Source organism: Myotis brandtii, unplaced genomic scaffold, assembly GCF_000412655.1.
Source record: "Myotis brandtii unplaced genomic scaffold, ASM41265v1 scaffold24, whole genome shotgun sequence".
In the NCBI taxonomy this organism is placed as follows: Eukaryota; Metazoa; Chordata; class Mammalia; order Chiroptera; family Vespertilionidae; genus Myotis; species Myotis brandtii.
In genome coordinates this window covers 967,267-986,916 of record NW_005359063.1, presented here as the reverse complement: position 1 = coordinate 986,916, position 19,650 = coordinate 967,267, and the positions used below count along the sequence as shown (strand labels likewise).

The following is a 19,650-nucleotide window of genomic DNA, read 5'->3' as shown; positions in this document are numbered from 1 at the left end:
TAGCTCTCCTGTCATTACAGACACAGATGTCCTCCCGTGGCACATTCCTACTCATGAGGAAGGGAGCATTTGGGAATTTTTATTTCTAATCTCTTACCCACAGTCACTTGGCAGCTGGAATCATGTCTTCCTGGTCTTGCTGACTTTCACTGTGACTTTTTAGCCTAGTGTCCCATGAGTTTGAGAACCAGATCCTTGGTGCCAACATCCCTTTCCTCAGTGGATCGTGAACAGGGGGAGGTGGTCCGGCATTGAGTAGAAGCGTGTTTCCTGACCCATTTGCCATTTGCTGGGAAAGCCAGCAGAACTGGTTTCCCTGATCTCAGAGACCATCTCACACCCCCAGGCATGTTTGAAATCTTGTAGTAAAGAGCAACGCTTACAGGAAGGACCTCACACTGATATTTCCTGTCTCCCCGATTCCCCAGGTCGGTGGTGCTCAGATGCTGGGGACGCTCTCGAGCTGGTGACGAGGACTGGAGGAGAATTAACTGGTCCAGAGAAGGGGCGTGAGGGGAAATGCCGCTGTAGGACCCAGTGACCTGCCTGGCAAGGAATGCAGCTTCCTGCTGAGAGCCTCTTCTCCACGTCGCCCCACAGGCCGCTCCTGCCTCCCTGGAAGGGGCATTTAGGATTTTGCAATCGGCCACCTAAAACTTTCGCTGAGCCAAAGCAGGACATTTGCTGCAGAACTGAGCAAGATATCATTGCATGTCGCTTTTGCATCTTTTAATCATCCGGGCTCCGGTCAGAGTTGTTTAGCTTGGAGAATCTGAAGCTGGATTTGTAACTGTTATTTTTGCACACGCCTTTCAAAATGATCGACTTAAGCTTCCTGACAGAGGAGGAGCAGGAGACCATCATGAAGGTCCTGCAGCGGGATGCTGCCCTGAAGAGGGTTGAAGATGAGAGAGTCAGGTAACGGGCCAAGAGGTCCTCCTGGGAGGGGGATGGAGGGCCAGTCATAAGATGAGACACTTTGTGGTTTTTTTCCCCCTCAACCATAAGTGGTAGTTCTGACTTGGAGCCTGAATTTATGGGTTCCAATTTTAGGTTTACTTCCTGCATGGAACTTTTTCCTCCTTGGTATCTCTTAATTTATCCCACAGGACGCCTGCCAGAAAGAGAGTCTTGATTCAAAACCTAACTAAATTCCTTGAACTTTTTAAAACACTGAATTAAAACTAAAATAATATAACACATACTTCGACATCCACATATATGGATATGTGTATGTTGATATCTCTCTTTTTTGTGTGTGGAATACACTTTTTAAAACTGAATTATAAACCAAACTAGAAATATTTGAAATTAATACAATATTTAAAAGAAAAGAAATTGAGAAGTAGCTCACATTCCTGCATACTTTCAGAAAAGTTCAAGCTGGTTTCAAGAGCAATTAAAATTGGCCCTGCGGGAGCCGGTTTTTCATTTGTGTCCCACAAGAAGGAGTGGCCGCTGTGACACACTGTCCTTGTTGGGAGGAGCCCAAATGGTCCACGTCAACATTTCTGCCAGTTTCACTCACCCACGTGGTGGAGGGAGCAGGCTTGAGCCCAGGCCCTGCCACCGTTGCCTGTAATGTTGGGCTTTGGAGGCAGCGAAAGGCTCCCCGAACATAGATTACTATTAACTGCACGATCCCCGTCTCAATAGTTCTCCCAAAGGAGCGTAAGCCGTGTTCTTATTTGCTGGCCCACAAGGATCCTGAATAATGGGTTTATTCACATCATTTCCTATATTCTGACCCTAACTGATGTGATGCGTTATCAGTGAACATGCGGAAGTCACTTTAGGCACTCCAGAGTGTCTCACTATGGCCACTACCACTAATTCACGTTTAGACAGTGCCTAACGAATTGCAAAGGGCTCGCACGCCCATTCTTTCTTCTGAGCTCACAGCACTCTTATGCAGTTGGGGGATGTGGGAGGCTATAATTTCACCCACTCTGATGTGTGAGGAAATTGACTTTGAGACAGGTCAGGTGACTTGCCCACGCTCATACAGTCCATAGGTGTCCGAAGTGAGAATCAAATCCTGGTCTTCAGGTACCCATTCATTAACTCCACCTCCTCGTCCTGAGAAAGCAATAGCAGACAGGCCATCCTGGGGCCTGGCCATGGACAAGCGGGTGGTGTCTTGGTGTGAGCTAGCACACTGAACTGTAGGAGGTGGCTGTAGGTAGTGGAGATCATGAGAATGGGGTTCATTCCTTGTCATGCTCCTCCCCCCAGTCCCCTGGATAGGCCACTGTTCCCCATTCTCAGCAGGAAACTTGAGCTGTTTCCCCAGAAGGGGCAGGAGGTTTACACTGATCAGCCATCAGAGCCTCTTGGTAGCATTAATGCGGTACCCATTCACTGTTCATAAAGTTCTTTCATGAATGTTATCCTCATGTTACAGCAACCTGAGTTGTGGCCAGGTGGGACTGTTACATCCATTTTATTTTATTTTATTATTATTTTTAAAAATTTTATCTTTATTGTTGAAAGTATTACAGATGTCCCTTTTTTTCACCCCCATTGACCTCCTTCACCTTGCCCCCTCTCCCCCAGGCCTTCATCACACTATTGTCTGTCTTTATGGGTTATGCACATCTATCTATATAAAAAGCCAACCACCTGAACCACCGGTCACTATGACACCCACTGTGGCCAGCAAACTGGCCCGTGAACCTGTGGATCAAGGGGTGGGGCCGGCCAGCCAACCTCCGTCGGCCCCTCCCCATGGCCGGCCACGCCCCCAATCACCCCCCCCCAATTGGGGGCGGGGCCCACGGCCAATTGCCCACGGCTCCTCTCCCTAGCCAGCCAGGCCCTGATCAGGCCAATCGGGGTAGGCCAGCCACCAGCCCCGGCCCTGATCACCCCCCGACCCCAATAGGAGGCAGGGCCGGCCAGTCAACCTCCTGCAGCCCCTTCTCCCAGCCAGCCCCTCTCCCAATGGGTCCCCACCACCTTGATCAGCCTGTGGCCGCTCCCCTCAGTCAGCTCGGCCCCCCTACTCTGATGAGGGACAGGGCTGGCCAACCACCCATGGTCCCACCCCCAGGCCACTGGCCCCAATCAGCCCCCACACCCCATTTGGGGGCAGGGCTGGCCAGCTCACTGCTCACACCCCTCCTCACGGTTGGCCATGCCCCCAATCGGCCCCCGTACCCTTATTGGGGGCAGGGCCCGCCGGCCAATCACCTACAGCCCCTCTCCCCAGCCGGCCCAGCCCTGATTGGGCCCCGATCAGGGGCCGAGCCAGCCGGACCCCACCCGTGCACGAATTCGTGCACTGGGCCTCTAATATGCATATAAGTTCTTTGGTGAATCTCTTCCCACCCCTTCCCTCTTCCCTCTGAGAATCATCAGCCTGTTGCATGCTTCCATGTCTCTAGATCTATTTTGTTTGTCATTTTATTTTAGAAGTAAGGGGAGGGGGCAACACAGAGAAAATATTAATCAACTTAAATATTAGTTGATTCTAGCAAGTGGGAATTCCGTTAGCCTCTCAGAAGACAAGATGGAGAAAGCTGTGGGTCCTCCTCCTACTTCAGGAAGCCTGAATTGTGAATATTGGATTGCTGCAAGTTCCTTCAATTCCTTCCACTTTCACGGTGTTAGGTGTGGTCTGCAATTCTGCCTCCTCTATCTACCCAGCCACCTTGCAAGAGAGATTTGTTCCTCCCCACCTTCTGTATTTTCTTGGCCCCTGGAATTACAGCCTGCTGAGTCTTCCATGTAGCTCTGTGATTCTGTGTGTGTAGAGTGGAGGTGTTTCTTGGGCACCTGCAGTAGTTGATGAAAATATCCTCAACAATGCAGACTTCTGCCCAAGCCTTGTAAGGGGCATGGGTGTGGAGCCTCTGGCATCAGCCAGTCTGTGGCTGCAGCAGAAATACTGAGCCCTTTGTAGCGGTGGGTTTGCAGACCCTCCTCCCGTCCCCTGTTTCTGATGGTGCCCCAGTAGCTGCTACTGGTGCTGCCCTTGATTTTTGCTTTTGAAAACTGATAGGAAGAAGGCTTGGAACCTGGTGTGAGCCAAGCCCTGTTTACCACCACCATTCTGGGGGACTTTTTGGTCAAGTCCATGTTGACTAGGCCATGGGCAGGTCCAGGACTCTGGGCCTAGGGAGGAGTGATGCTGTGCAGGGGGAGCAGGTGAGCATGAGCCCATAGCCTGTGGGCACTGAAAGAGGCCCAACCGATGGCCTGCTCCACACAAGAGGAATCATGTTCTGATCCCCTCTTTCCTTTGGGACTGAAGGGACTTGTCCCAAAGAGGATGGTTCTGAGGTTGTTTTGCACCTGGGCTGGTGGAACCAGAACTAGGTCTCTGGTTTGTGTGGTTTTTTTAAAAATTGATTTTTAGAGAAAGAGGGAGAGAGAGAGAGACATCGATGTGAGAGAGAAACATCAATTAGTTGCCTCCCATAGTACACGCCCCGACCAGGATGGAACCCACAACCTAGGTATGTGCCCTGACTAGAAATTGAACCCATAACCTTTTGGTGTATAGGATGATGCTCTAACCAACTGAGCCACCTGGCCAGGGCTAGGTGTCTAGTTTCTGAAAATGCTATTCAGTAGGCTTTTGTTTTCCAGCCCCCTCACCATCTGTCAGCTATTTGTTTTTGACTCTTCCATCAGAGTTACAGCTTGACAGTTCTGGAAAGGAGATTGTTTTGGTCCATATCAGTCACTTTATAGGTAAAGAAGGTAAAGCTCAGAGAGGGGAAGTGATTTGCCCAGGGTCACATAGCTAGTCAGTGCTATAGCCATACTAAGAAAAGGTTTTAGTCCAGTGCTGTCCCCTCTACCCCATACCGTTCATTGTTACTATTCTTTCAGAAGAACCATAAGGCTTTCATCATGACACAAGGAAAGAACTTCCCTGCATGGACTTTGGAGTCAAAACTGACTATCCTTACCACTGATCAACTATGGTTTATTGGGCAAATTATTTAACTTCTCTGGACCTCAGCTCAGAGACTGGGAATGACCATAGTACCAAAGTTAAAGGACTAAAGCTAGGATTAAGTAAAATAATTCTTAATCTTCTTAGCTCATAATAGGTGATGCATACGTTTTAATTCCCTTTCACCACTCACCCTTACCTCTGAAAAAGGACAGAAGTCTCTGGTTAGTAGCCTGATTCCTTAGGAGGAAATTATTCCTAAAAACTCTCAATTATTTAATGCAGTGAAATTTAAGTGAGTACCTCTTAAGTATGGGGAACTGCTCTGCACAATGATATGAAGATGCTTCTGGGATGATTGAAACATGGTTTCAGTCCTCAAAGAATTTACCATGTATATTACCATGTATGGCCTTTATATATGTAATGGATTGTCAATTGCAGAGTTAAAATCTCAACCTTGTTTCCCTACACATGATTTTATAATGCCCCAGTCATTCTGATTGGCATATGGCTTTAGAAATTAAATTATGTAATTGTAATATTAGCTTAAGTAAAACATTAGAAAATCAAACCTACCTCTAACATCGAGACAGTTCTTCCAAGGCTAACTTGTTATAGACTTTGGAGTATAATTCTCCTATAGCCATGAGGACATCACTAATGAATGTCCTCATTAAAACCAGACACTGCCTCAGAATCCTTTTCCGTATGGTCGTAGATGAGATTTGGCATTCAAACTGAAATCTGCTTGCCATGCCCGAGATATCCAGCGCTTTGAATAATCCGCATCCAAGCTCATTGGAGACACTTTGGAGAAGATTTAGCCTATGTGTTACTTCCCATCCTGATTTCATGAATGAGAAGATTGAGTGCCAGACAGGGGAAATGTCCAGTTCCCAAATCACTCAACTGTTAATGGTAGAACATGGACTTGAACCCAAGGGAATCTCCACTGTGGTTCTCTGGGGTACAGTTGGAAGATGACAGTTCAAGTCACTGTTGCCACCACAACTGTCTTTCATGCTGCCCCTCTCCCGGTGGCCACACGTGCGGAGCCCCGTTACTACCATGCATCTCTACCCAGCTTGCTTCTCTAACGACCGGCTGGAGACATTTCACAAGCCAGCAGTGAAGCAGACATCAGGATGGATTCTTTTTCTCTCTTCCCCACCCCGCCCCCATCTTACTTTTTAAGAGGCACCATCATATACACATATGTAATTTTAGTCTTTTATGGTTTAAAAATCACACACTTCAGAGGTGGTGTTTCCTGGGCTTTGCGTCACGGCCAGCAGGAAATCATTGCTCATGTGCGTCTGTGCACCACCCAGCACCACGTCCTCCACCCCATGCACACACAACCACATCTATGGTGATGGGCGTTCTCATAGTCGATACCATAACCACCGCAACCACTTCTTATGATTCTCAGCTGCATCCTTAAGACCTAGTTTCTTTGAAATGAAGGCAGTTGCCATTGCTTCCGACCCCTGGTGGTGGTGTTTTCTGTCAAAGCAAAGAGGAAAGGAGCCAACATTTGTTAAGGAACTACGTTGTACACAAAGCTTCCCATGCATTTTCCCCTTTCACCCACATAACAGTGTAGCTCAGTGGTTCTCAACCTTGGCTGCACATTAGGATCACCTGGGAATCTTTTTAAAATTCTGATTTCCGGAGGATGAGGCGCAGAAATCAGGATTTTAAAAAGATTCCCAGGTAATTCTAATGTGCAGCCAAGGCTGAGAACCACCGCCCCACGCTGTGCTGTATCTCAGCGTATGGTGGGGATCTGCGATGTGTCTGTGACGCAAGGGACATGCATTGCCTCTCACTTGCCATGCTAAGGATCATTTGCAGTGTATTTCATTTTCACGTGTGTTGGTTTTCTGATTCTCTATCAAAGGTTGAATTCCTCTGTAGAAAGAGTGAAGCGTGATAGCCATGTTAGAAGCCGAAATCCTGTTTGGCTCCCAGAGGCAGGCTGGGGTGGTGGAAAGAGCATTGGCCAGGAGTCAAGCTGGCCCAGTTCTGTGTGACTTTGGGCAAAGCTCTGAACTTTGGGGGCCTCAATTGTTTTATCTATAAAGTGGGTCCATTTGTAACTATCTAAAGTCTCTCCCAGCTCTCACATTCAAAATAAATATCTATGAGTATTTTCAAGTCACATATCTGAATGCTGGAAAATGGATCAGTCAGCCTCTCTGACCAGCCTGCTGATTCTTATTATCTAGTTGACTAGATAATATCAACCAGGTCCTGCCTACGATGCTAGGCCTTTGCCTAATCATGATGAATAGCTGGAAAAGGGGAAAGGCTCAGGGGAAGTGTGGAGGCCAGGCTGGAGGGCTTCACGGCTCTCCTGGCTTTCCTCGGAAAGTGCCCACACTCTCTCTGCACCACAGGAGCTGCCATTGCAGTTAGGGCTGTCGATTGATTTTTTTAATGCGTAATTCCAACCATAGGCCTGGTATATGACAGGGGATTAATGAATGAGTGAATGAACAGACAAACAGATATGGCCTTTAACATACAGAGGAGGCAAGACAGCTGTCTTTGGCAGTTGACTAAAGTCTTTGTACATCATGGTGAGATTCTAAGGATTCAATGAGATGAGGCATGTAAAGTGCCAAGCATGGGACCCAGTACAAAACATGCTTCATATGTATTAGCGGAAGGAGTATGGGGATGACCCACGTTCTGCCTGGAGGAAAGCAGGACGGTGCTCTCTCTGCACTGACTGCTCGTCTCCTCCTTCACATCTGCCCACCAGCCCCTGGGTGATTATTAGCATCTTTTCTATCTGTAGCGCCTCACTCAGCACAACGTGCATGTGGGGAGAGGATGGTAACATATAAAAAGTGAGTCCAGGAAACTTACCCCTTTTCCACTTCAACTAAATGGTATAGCAATTAGAGAATCAAATGCTAATTTGGTTGGTTAGATTTCAGGAAAAATGAGACATTAGCGTGGGCAGGTAGAGAAGATTTTAACAGCATCACCTAGGTAGTGGGTGTTTGGTTTTTTAAAATCTACATCTTTATAAAACTTGGGCTTTGATGTCAGACACGTGAATTCATCTATAAAATATTTCAAATGACTGAGCTAGAAAAAGAAATGGATTAAACTTAGCAGTCTATCGTGTTAAGATATACATAAATAGCACTTACTGAATTTGATAGAATTTCTTACTCTTTTTTTTTTTTCAGAATTGGGGTGGTAGGAAGGGTGAGAGGAACATGATAGGGACAGAAACATGATTCATTAGGGCCAATGAGTGAATGGGAATTGAGGTGTGGAGAAACTCTTAAAAGCAACTTAAAAAAACTTTTTTTTGTAAAGGGGAGCAGAGTAATGAGATCATAGCTTGAGGAGAACAAGAAGCCTAGAGTCATTTTAATTTGTGATAAGGGACGACAGGAAGATGGGCAATTCATCAGTAATAAAAGGAGAAAATGGCTCAAGATGAAGGTGTGAGACTTAGTTGCAAGAAGATAAAACACAACTTATCATCTATTTTCTTAAAGACTAGGGAGCCATGCCCTGGCCAGTGTGGCTCAGTTGGTTGGGCATTGTCCTGTGTACCAAGGGGTTGTGGGTTCAATTCCCAGGCAGGGCATATGCCCAGGAGGCAGCCAATGGATGTTTTACATTGAAGTTTCTTTCTCTCTCTCCCTGTTAAAAGCAATAAAAATATTTTTTTAAAGAAAGAAATGAGCCAAAAACCCAACCTTAATTCCTTACTCTAGTGGCTACTAGCTTTTCCGGGGCCACGTGTTTCAGTGAGCCTGACTCCCCTCGTGTCCTGAAAGCTTAGCATGGAAGAGGCTTATAGATAGTCACTTAGGCAGGAGAAATCAAGAATTACACAAAGATCCCTACAAAATGCCTTTCAGTTGAACAAGAAAAATAGGTAAATAAATCTCATGAGGAGAAATGGAGCTGTTATGCTATGAGGGCTTGCGGTCTTTTTTAAAAAGATGATGACTGATGCCATGGTTCATCATGCTTTTCCCCGCGTGGCTGAGAGATGAACTCTCCTGCCTCCTCAGCAGAAGGCACTGCCCCTGTGATGGAGTCTGGTTCACTCACCCCCAGCAGTGGCAGGACCTCTCCTATCTCTTGCCTGACTCAGACTGAGGTGGCTGCCGAGCATTTATTTATTCATTAGTTCACTCACTCAACAAACAGCCTTGGGCTGTCAGCTCTGTGCCAGGCTCTGTGCTGGGTGCCGGCATTGCAAAGGTGATTAGGACGTGGGCCTTGCCTTCAAGGAGTTTGCAGAGTTGACAGATTAGCCGATGAGACAGATGTGCAAATAGATCATTGGAACGCAGTGGGGTGAGTTCTGTCCTGGAGGTGCGGTGGGAGCGTGGAGAATGGCCAGCTGCACTGTGCCCTTGGGAATCGAGGAAGGCTTTGCGGCGAGGCGGTGTGGGAGCTGCACAGAGAAGTGAGGGAAAGACATCCAACAGAGAATTCACACAAATGACTCTTACCAAGATCCAGGCACTGTCCGGTAAAGGCCTAATTTACTCATCCCCGAAGCCCTGCAGGAGAGGTCTTATTTGCCCCTAACTTTACAAAACAAGGAGATGACACTTAGAGGGTTCAGTGACCTGTCCAAAGTCTCATGCAGAAAGAATCAGAACTAGGATTTGGACCCAATTTTGGGGAGACTCCAAAACCCATAGTCCTTCTGCCACACCTTCCTGCTTCTGATGTTTACAGGGGTCATGAAAGAGCAGTTTGGGGAACAGTAAGAAGTCCAGTGTGCTGGCAGGGGGGAGCATGGGGATACATGCTGGAAAGTGAATCCCAAAAGGCAGCCTAAAGCCAGGCGGTCAGGGGCCTCATATGCTATACCTTCACTCCACAGCACTGAATAAGTACCCACTGCTTTTCAGACACCAAGCAACGATGTTCAGGCCCTGCCCCTGGGGGCTCACTCTCTAATAGGGAAAGCTGGAAGGACTTCTCTCTTCTGGACTTGAATTCAACGTTGGTCTTTTAGGGAGGAGAAGGCCAAAACTCCATCAGCAGCTCCGGGGAGGAGTTTGCTCTGCTGGAAACCTAGGCAATGGGAAACTATTAGAAACATCTAATAAAAACCATGGCCTCTCTGGCGATGCAGAACCCCAAAATGATGACACTGTCCATGTAGGATTTGGGGACCGGCTGTCATGACAGTGTGTGTCCAAGGGTTCAGACTGGGCCTCTTTGGGCTGGGCTCCTAGGGAATTGGGAGAGGGGCGGAAGTCCCAGTAGAGAGTTGGATTCTGGGTGGGAGAGAGGAAAGGGCCTTGCTAGACCCAGGGCAACTGCCCCTACGGTTTCTCCCATGCCCAGGTATGCCTGTGTGCAGCCCTCATGCACAGCCCTGCCACCAGGGTGGTGTGGCCACTATACACAATCTCTGGCTAAAACTTCGATTTGCTACTTGAGGAAGTATGCATATTAGCTTGGATAACAAGCATAAAACCTTCTTGGATTTATGTAGCACGTTATCTTCCTACAGTTCAAAGTCTCCTTAAGGCTTTTATTCCACTTGATTCTAAGTGCATCTCTATGAATAAGAAAATGCAGATTTTGTGATTCTCATTTTATTGAGGTGGATAGAGAGATACAGAAAGACTTGTGAAGCAGAACGTAATTTTTCCAGCCAGAGTAAACTAGGGACGTTTCAGGAGGGCAGTACTTCGTTTGTTCTTTAGGTTTTAGCTTTTCAGGGAGCATGAATGATCATGGAGCCTTCAAAGCAGTATTTGCATACATTCTAACATGGCTATCACGCTTCACTCTTTCTACAGAGGAATTCAACCTTTGATAGAGAATCAGAAAACCAACACACGTGAAAATGAAATACACTGCAAATGATCCTTAGCATGGCAAGTGAGAGGCAACGCATGTCCCTTGCGTCACAGACACATCGCAGATCCCCACAATACGCTGAGATACAGCACAGCGTGGGGCGGTGGTTCTCAACCTTGGCTGCACATTAGAATCACCTGGGAATCTTTTTAAAATCCTGATTTCCGGAGGATGAGGCGCAGAAATCAGGATTTTAAAAAGATTCCCAGGTGATTCTAATGTGCAGCCAAGGTTGAGAACCACCGCCCCACGCTGTGCTGTATCTCAGCGTATTGTGGGGATCTGCGATGTGTCTGTGACGCAAGGGACATGCATTGCCTCTCACTTGCCATGCTAAGGATCATTTGCAGTGTATTTCATTTTCACGTGTGTTGGTTTTCTGATTCTCTATCAAAGGTTGAATTCCTCTGTAGAAAGAGTGAAGCGTGATAGCCATGTTAGAAGCCGAAATCCTGTTTGGCTCCCAGAGGCAGGCTGGGGTGGTGGAAAGAGCATTGGCCAGGAGTCAAGCTGGCCCAGTTCTGTGTGACTTTGGGCAAAGCTCTGAACTTTGGGGGCCTCAATTGTTTTATCTATAAAGTGGGTCCATTTGTAACTATCTAAAGTCTCTCCCAGCTCTCACATTCAAAATAAATATCTAAGAGTATTTTCAAGCCACATATCTGAATGCTGGAAAATGGATCAGTCATCCTCTCTGACCAGCCTGCTGATGCTTATTATCTAGTTGACTAGATAATATCAACCAGGTCCTGTATGCTCAAAGGTCTGGAAATGAAGAACTGGGTGTGTATAAGAAATGATAAAAGTCAGTGCAGCCAACCCATAGAAAGTACAGGCCAATACGATGACCTGAGGTTGAAAAGATAAGCAAGAGACATATCATAGGGAATCCTGAAAAATTTAGTTATTTCCAAGGATAAAGGAACAGCACCAAAGGGTTTTAACCAAGAGAAATACATTCTGATAAAATATGTTAAACTATTTAATTAGCTGCTTTGCAGAGCATAAAAGCAAGAAGGCCAGTAAGGGATCATTGTAGTAATTCAGGTAACAGAAGATGGTGATTTAGATTAGGGTGGAGACAGTGGAGGAGAAGTGGATCAATTGGACCTATATTTGGAGGTAGGAAAATTATGGGACTTAGTGATAGATTAAAAATAGGACATTGAAAAGGAGAGGGAATCAAGGATTTATACTTGAGCAAACAAAGTGGCTGGTAACACCATTTATTGAGGTGGGGAACTCTGAAGAGAAACAAGTTAGGGATAGGGGAATTAGAAAACAGAAGTTCTATTGCAGATGTTAAGTTTGAGATCTCTTTGAGATTTCCAATTGGAGTTACCAAGTAAGCAGTTAGAGAAACTATTCTTATAGTTCAGAGGAAGCATTGTCTGAATAAATTAATTTCGGGTTCATCTACATATAAGTGATATTTCAAATGCCAGGAATGGATGAGGTCACTTATGGAAGAGAGAGCAAAAGAAGACACAGAACAGAGCTCTGGGAAACACCAACATTTAGAATGTGGATAGAAGAGAAGTCAACAAAAGAGACTGAAAAATTGTTAGCAGACTGATTGGAAAATATAAAACACTATAAAAGTGTGATGTCATGGAAATCAAGAAAAAAGGAGGGAATGGTCAAATGTGTTGAATAAAGTCAAAACCAGAAAAGTGCTCAGATGTAGCAACATGGAAACCATGGGTGACTTTGACAAAGATAATTTCAGTGAAGTGATAGGGACAGAAACATGATTCATTAGGGCCAATGAGTGAATGGGAATTGAGGTGTGGAGAAACTCTTAAAAGCAACTTAAAAAAACTTTTTTTTGTAAAGGGGAGCAGAGTAATGAGATCATAGCTTGAGGAGAACAAGAAGCCTAGAGTCATTTTAATTTGTGATAAGGGACGACAGGAAGATGGGCAATTCATCAGTAATAAAAGGAGAAAATGGCTCAAGATGAAGGTGTGAGACTTAGTTGCAAGAAGATAAAACACAACTTATCATCTATTTTCTTAAAGACTAGGGAGCCATGCCCTGGCCAGTGTGGCTCAGTTGGTTGGGCATTGTCCTGTGTACCAAGGGGTTGTGGGTTCAATTCCCAGGCAGGGCATATGCCCAGGAGGCAGCCAATGGATGTTTTACATTGAAGTTTCTTTCTCTCTCTCCCTGTTAAAAGCAATAAAAATATTTTTTTAAAGAAAGAAATGAGCCAAAAACCCAACCTTAATTCCTTACTCTAGTGGCTACTAGCTTTTCCGGGGCCACGTGTTTCAGTGAGCCTGACTCCCCTCGTGTCCTGAAAGCTTAGCATGGAAGAGGCTTATAGATAGTCACTTAGGCAGGAGAAATCAAGAATTACACAAAGATCCCTACAAAATGCCTTTCAGTTGAACAAGAAAAATAGGTAAATAAATCTCATGAGGAGAAATGGAGCTGTTATGCTATGAGGGCTTGCGGTCTTTTTTAAAAAGATGATGACTGATGCCATGGTTCATCATGCTTTTCCCCGCGTGGCTGAGAGATGAACTCTCCTGCCTCCTCAGCAGAAGGCACTGCCCCTGTGATGGAGTCTGGTTCACTCACCCCCAGCAGTGGCAGGACCTCTCCTATCTCTTGCCTGACTCAGACTGAGGTGGCTGCCGAGCATTTATTTATTCATTAGTTCACTCACTCAACAAACAGCCTTGGGCTGTCAGCTCTGTGCCAGGCTCTGTGCTGGGTGCCGGCATTGCAAAGGTGATTAGGACGTGGGCCTTGCCTTCAAGGAGTTTGCAGAGTTGACAGATTAGCCGATGAGACAGATGTGCAAATAGATCATTGGAACGCAGTGAGGTGAGTTCTGTCCTGGAGGTGCGGTGGGAGTGTGGAGAATGGTCAGCTGCACTGTGCCCTTGGGAATCGAGGAAGGCTTTGCGGCGAGGCGGTGTGGGAGCTGCACAGGGAAGTGAGGGAAAGACATCCAACAGAGAATTCACACTAATGACTCTTACCAAGATCCAGGCACTGTCTGGTAAAGGCCTAATTTACTCATCCCTGAAGCCCTGCAGGAGAAGTCTTATTTGCCCCTAACTTTACAAAACAAGGAGATGACACTTAGAGGGTTCAGTGACCTGTCCAAAGTCTCATGCAGAAAGAATCAGAACTAGGATTTGGACCCAATTTTGGGGAGACTCCAAAACCCATAGTCCTTCTGCCACACCTTCCTGCTTCTGATGTTTACAGGGGTCATGAAAGAGCAGTTTGGGGAACAGTAAGAAGTCCAGTGTGCTGGCAGGGGGGAGCATGGGGATACATGCTGGAAAGTGAATCCCAAAAGGCAGCCTAAAGCCAGGCGGTCAGGGGCCTCATATGCTATACCTTCACTCCACAGCACTGAATAAGTACCCACTGCTTTTCAGACACCAAGCAACGATGTTCAGGCCCTGCCCCTGGGGGCTCACTCTCTAATAGGGAAAGCTGGAAGGACTTCTCTCTTCTGGACTTGAATTCAACGTTGGTCTTTTAGGGAGGAGAAGGCCAAAACTCCATCAGCAGCTCCGGGGAGGAGTTTGCTCTGCTGGAAACCTAGGCAATGGGAAACTATTAGAAACATCTAATAAAAACCATGGCCTCTCTGGCGATGCAGAACCCCAAAATGATGACACTGTCCATGTAGGATTTGGGGACCGGCTGTCATGACAGTGTGTGTCCAAGGGTTCAGACTGGGCCTCTTTGGGCTGGGCTCCTAGGGAATTGGGAGAGGGGCGGAAGTCCCAGTAGAGAGTTGGATTCTGGGTGGGAGAGAGGAAAGGGCCTTGCTAGACCCAGGGCAACTGCCCCTACGGTTTCTCCCATGCCCAGGTATGCCTGTGTGCAGCCCTCATGCACAGCCCTGCCACCAGGGTGGTGTGGCCACTATACACAATCTCTGGCTAAAACTTCGATTTGCTACTTGAGGAAGTATGCATATTAGCTTGGATAACAAGCATAAAACCTTCTTGGATTTATGTAGCACGTTATCTTCCTACAGTTCAAAGTCTCCTTAAGGCTTTTATTCCACTTGATTCTAAGTGCATCTCTATGAATAAGAAAATGCAGATTTTGTGATTCTCATTTTATTGAGGTGGATAGAGAGATACAGAAAGACTTGTGAAGCAGAACGTAATTTTTCCAGCCAGAGTAAACTAGGGACGTTTCAGGAGGGCAGTACTTCGTTTGTTCTTTAGGTTTTAGCTTTTCAGGGAGCATGAGTGATTGTGGAGCCTTCAAAGCAGTATTTGCATACAAGGAATTTGCCTCTGCCTCCGCTTCCACTCTCCACTCCCAGCCCCATAAATTTGATCTTTCCTGATTCTCCAGTCGGCCTTTTCAGCATTCATTTCCCTAACCGGAGACGTCATGCGCTGTCCCCCACAAGCTTCCAGGAAAATCTCTGATAAACTCATTTCACTGAAATGGAAAGGACTGATAAGCCGACAACTACCCCACCAGTTAGTCATTGAGTGTTTATTAGGTGCCAGGCATGTGCAGAGGGTGGCTGATATGCATAAACTAATTTAAACTTCATAGCAACCCCCTGAGGTGGTTTACTATTATTAACCCCTTTTGACAGATAAGGATACCAAGGCTTAGGGGAGCTTAATATATCATTCCCGCCCCCCTGGGTTATTTGCATTTGAACAGTGGACACAGAAGACTGTGGCCAAAAAGTGGATCTGCCCTTGAGAAATTTCAGACATCCTCTGGGGATCATGGATTAAATCTTTGAATTTTTAAAAAATGTTGGCCCCGGCTTCCCTGACTTCTCAGGCAACGGGGAACATGCATTTGTTATTCATCCGGGAGATCTGTGGAATCTTCTAAGTCTTAGAATCTAAGACATCGAGAGCTCATTTTGACTGTACGTTTACAAATTGCTTCATGCAGTGTCTCAGTGAACTCATTTATTTACTGTGCGTTCCCAGCAAAGTAAAGCTCTTCTCCTTTTGTAGACATTTGCCTGAAAAAGTTAAGGATGACCAGCAGCTGAAGAATATGAGTGGCCAATGGTTTTATGAAGCCAAGGCCAAGAGACACAGAGACAAAATCCATGGCACAGATATCATCAGAGCATCCATGAGGAAGAAGAGGCTCCAGGTAGCAGGTGAGCTGACGTGGCTAGTACACGTAGAGCCAGCGTTTGTTTGGGAAGGAGGAGGTGGGAGACGGGAAGTGTCAGAATCATTTCTAAAATCCGCTGAGAAACATCATGTAATTGTACACTTTTCATAATGCGTAGCCCTCCAGCTCAAAATGTTCTTGCCCTGCATTTGGATGGGTGAGGGTGGGGCTGAGTGACTCAGGGTGCTGCGAAGGAAAAAGGGAGTTCTTCAGATGCCATGGTGAGGAGGAGTAGCATAGACAACTGAGATTTATAAGTATCTCCCCCTCCCCCTCCCCCTTCCCTTCTCCTTTCCCCTCTCCTTTCCCCTCTCCTTTCCCCTTCCCTTTCCCCCTTTCCCATTCCCCTTCCCCTTCTCCTTACCTTTACCCTCCCCCCCTCCTCCTCCTTCTTCTCTCTGAAGATTCTGAAACTTTTCTCCTGAATGCCATGACAGTTAAGAGATTAGCCTCCCTGTTCAATGACCTTGACCTCTGATACTTCTTTAATCGACCAAATGCATTATTTAAGGGACTCTACAGACAGTATTTTTAGAGCTTCTTTAGCATCCTATTGAGTTCATTAAATATTTTCCTGGTGCCTTCTCTCTAACTCTGGGCTAGTCAATATAAATCTTTATCCCTGAGAACACACCCTGCCTACATCTAGCCTAGCCTGTACTCAATAAGGAAAATAACTATCACCATTTGAGCATCTAATATGTGAAAGGCATTTACTCCCTCTTATTTCTAATTGTAGCAGCAATCTTATAAGGTAGGTATTATCATCCCCATTCTCTATAGGGGTCTGTAAAGTTGTATATGCCCAAGGGCAGGTAGCTGGCAAATGGCAGAGCTGGGCTCTCATCTGTCTGAAAGAAAGAGCCACACTCCTTGCAGGTAAGGGCTGCCTGCTTTGTATGTGCCGTGCATTGCTCACAGGCCTCTTGATTTTCAAAACGATCCGGACCTTCAGAAATCCTGAGGAGTACAGGTTGTACTGTGGACTCCATTTTGCTGTTGAAAAAACTAGATTTTTAATATAAAGAGACCCTGGAATGTGAGTATATTTGGAAACTGGGAGCCTTTATATTACTTCATCCTCTTAACACTGATGAAAGTATTACTGGCACTGACTGGTTATGGGGCCTTAGGTAAGTTTCTTGAACTCTGTGATCCTCAATTGCCAAATCTGTGAACTTGGAAAGTCACTCCCTCCTCATAGGATAACACATGCAAAGAACTTCATCACGCAGTTGGTGCTAATTAGCTGAGAGGTGCAGGTCAAGAGCCCTGGGTGTCAAAGGCAAAAGAGGTTATTCCTGAAAAGGGGGCACAGAGGTTTTGTGGGGTGCTGGCATCTGAGCTGGGTGTTAAGGAATATGTGGAATTCGGGTGTGTAGAGGCTGGCGGGAGGGCATTCTAGACTAAAAGCAGTTGTTCCCCTTTGTATCCCAGAGCCCAGCCTCGAGTCAAGCACACTGTAAATGTTCAATAAGTGCTTGGTAATGATGGTGCTTCTGTTCCCTGGAGGACTGCCTGTCCTCAGTGTCCTGTGGCCCATGCACATTCCTTCTTGACCCCAATTCAGGTCACATTCACTGAAAGGCAGTCAGAATTTTGTCTCTTGGCGGGGTGGTGGGGGGGGGGCGGCGGGGGGGGGGGGGGGGGGGGGGGGGGGGGCGGGGGAGCTAACACCAGAGAAATCTACTGACTTCTCCCACAGATATAATTCTGATCCCTAATGCGCCAACACATTGGTGATTGCCTGGGCACTCAGGAAAGGCCTGAAGTTCAGGTTCCAACCTTCCGTGATAAGTGCCCATATGAGAGTTGTAGGTCACGGAGGTGAGAGATAACCTTCCTGTCTTTATTGTTTCCTGTTTCAGCTGAGCAGAGTAAGGACAGAGAAAACAGGGCAAAGGAAAGCTGGGTGAATAATGTCAACAAAGATGCTTTCCTTCCCCCAGAGCTAGCCGGTGTGGTGGAAGAGCCAGAAGAAGATGTAGGACCAGCAAGCCCAAGGTAAGATGGAGCTCATGGGGGAGCTGCTGCGTGTGGGACTCGTGGCTTGGTGTGCTGTACAGGCAAAATAGCGGGCTATTCATGCAAGTGCTAGACTGGCCTTGTGGGCACAGGCAAGGGACATATCTGGTGAATTCTGGGCCCTGATGTAAACAAGCCTGGGTATTACTGTTTCCCAGTTTCCAGAATGTCTGACAAATCTGAGTATTAAATAAAATTGAAATATTAAGTGGTGATTCCTTTCAGCACCAACAATAGCTGTTTTCTATTTTTACTAAGTAAGGATTTTTCCTCAGAGTGGAATGAAGAGGTACTCTAAAAGGAATATAGGGGAATGAGTCACTTCAGGAAAAAGATGAATTATGATCAAATTATAGTAGCCTGATACACTGGAGAAGCGCAAGCATGGAAACCAGGCAGATATGAATGCAAATCCTGAACATGCCAGTTATTAGCCATTTGACCTTGGGCAAGTCATTTTACCTCTCTGAGTTTCATCTCTTAACTGCACAGAGGAATGATAATATAGAGCAGGAAAGGCTATAGTGAGAATTAGGGATAATATGTGTGGAAGGCACTCTTAATAGGTGCTCAGCAAATGCCTATTAAGGATGTAGAGTGTCCTGATGTTTGTCTTGATTTTTGATGTTTTTCACACATGTTGTCATCTGGCCAATTAAAATGTATATTTGTACATCCTTCCTGTGAAGTAGCTGGTTGTGGGGCTACATTGCCGCAAACCTTTTGAGCCATGATGGTTAAAAATCCTTAAACACCTAAAAGCTAATCATGTTATTATAGCATAGATGAGGGATGGCCATTATTGATGTTTGTCCCTTGGAGGGATAGTTGTTACCCCTTGGGGGGAGGGCAGTTCCATTTTATCTTTAGCTCCTCAGTGAAAGCAGTTCACCTCAGAGTCTCCAGCTGGGATCAAGTCGGTGAATTTGCTGGTGGGGCTCACTGAGTCAGGGTCCAAGGCTGAGGCACCTGGGAAATGGGGATGTTCCCAACAAAGTTTATAGGCAAGGGAGTGGGAGTCTACAATATAGGCACCCGAAGGCTTTTCAGAGTCATGAATCAGGTCATGTCACATGGGTAATGGAACACTGATTCCATTACGGTACTCGCTGTTTATCCAGTTCCCTGTTGGGGAAGGCTCACTTTGTTTTCCATGGGTGGAGGCTGCACTGTTTCTCCTCTGGGATGATTTGCAATGTTTCGTGATGTCTGTAGAGTTCATGTTGGCTAGAGGTTAAAACACCTTAACAGTAGCCACTTACTGATTCTATGACCTTGCACTGGAAGTGACTTACTTCTTGAGCCTTTGTTTTCTCAGCTGTAAAATGGGAATGATAATAATTTGCTACCAAGATTATTGGGAATTTAATTAGCAAGTAAATGTAGAATCCCTAACCCATAGGACAGGGGTCCTCAAACTTTTTAAACAGGGGGCCAGTTCACTGTCCCTCAGACCGTTGGAGGGCCGGACTATAGTTTTAAAAAAAACTATGAACAAATTCCTATGCACACTGCACATATCTTATTTTGAAGTAAAAAAACAAAACGGGAACAAATACAATATTTGTATTTGCATGTGGCCCATGAGCCGTAGTTTGAGGACCCCTGCCATAGGACATAGTAGATGCTCAAGGAATGGAAGCATGGGCTCTCACAGGTATTTCTGGAAGCTCAGAAAAGAGTGTGAAGAATACCATACTCCTTTC

At 46.1% G+C, this 19,650-nt stretch overlaps 1 protein-coding gene across 10 annotated transcripts in view; it reads left to right on the top strand.

Moving 5' to 3' along the window:
* Positions 1 to 428: 428 nt before the first annotated feature.
* Positions 429 to 19,650, top strand: part of SYTL2 (synaptotagmin-like 2) — a 73,462-nt gene continuing 54,240 nt past the window's right edge. For 8 of the 10 annotated variants that reach the window (XM_005866866.2, XM_005866868.2, XM_005866865.2 and 5 more), the window contains exons 1-3: positions 429 to 918; positions 15,751 to 15,902; positions 17,788 to 17,923. In XM_005866866.2, the coding sequence (XP_005866928.1) occupies positions 818 to 918; positions 15,751 to 15,902; positions 17,788 to 17,923 (389 nt within the window). In that variant the 5' untranslated portion in view covers positions 429 to 817. The remainder of the gene's footprint in view (positions 919 to 15,750; positions 15,903 to 17,787; positions 17,924 to 19,650) is intronic. The other 2 variants (XM_005866867.2, XM_014540228.1) reach the window with 1 other exon arrangement.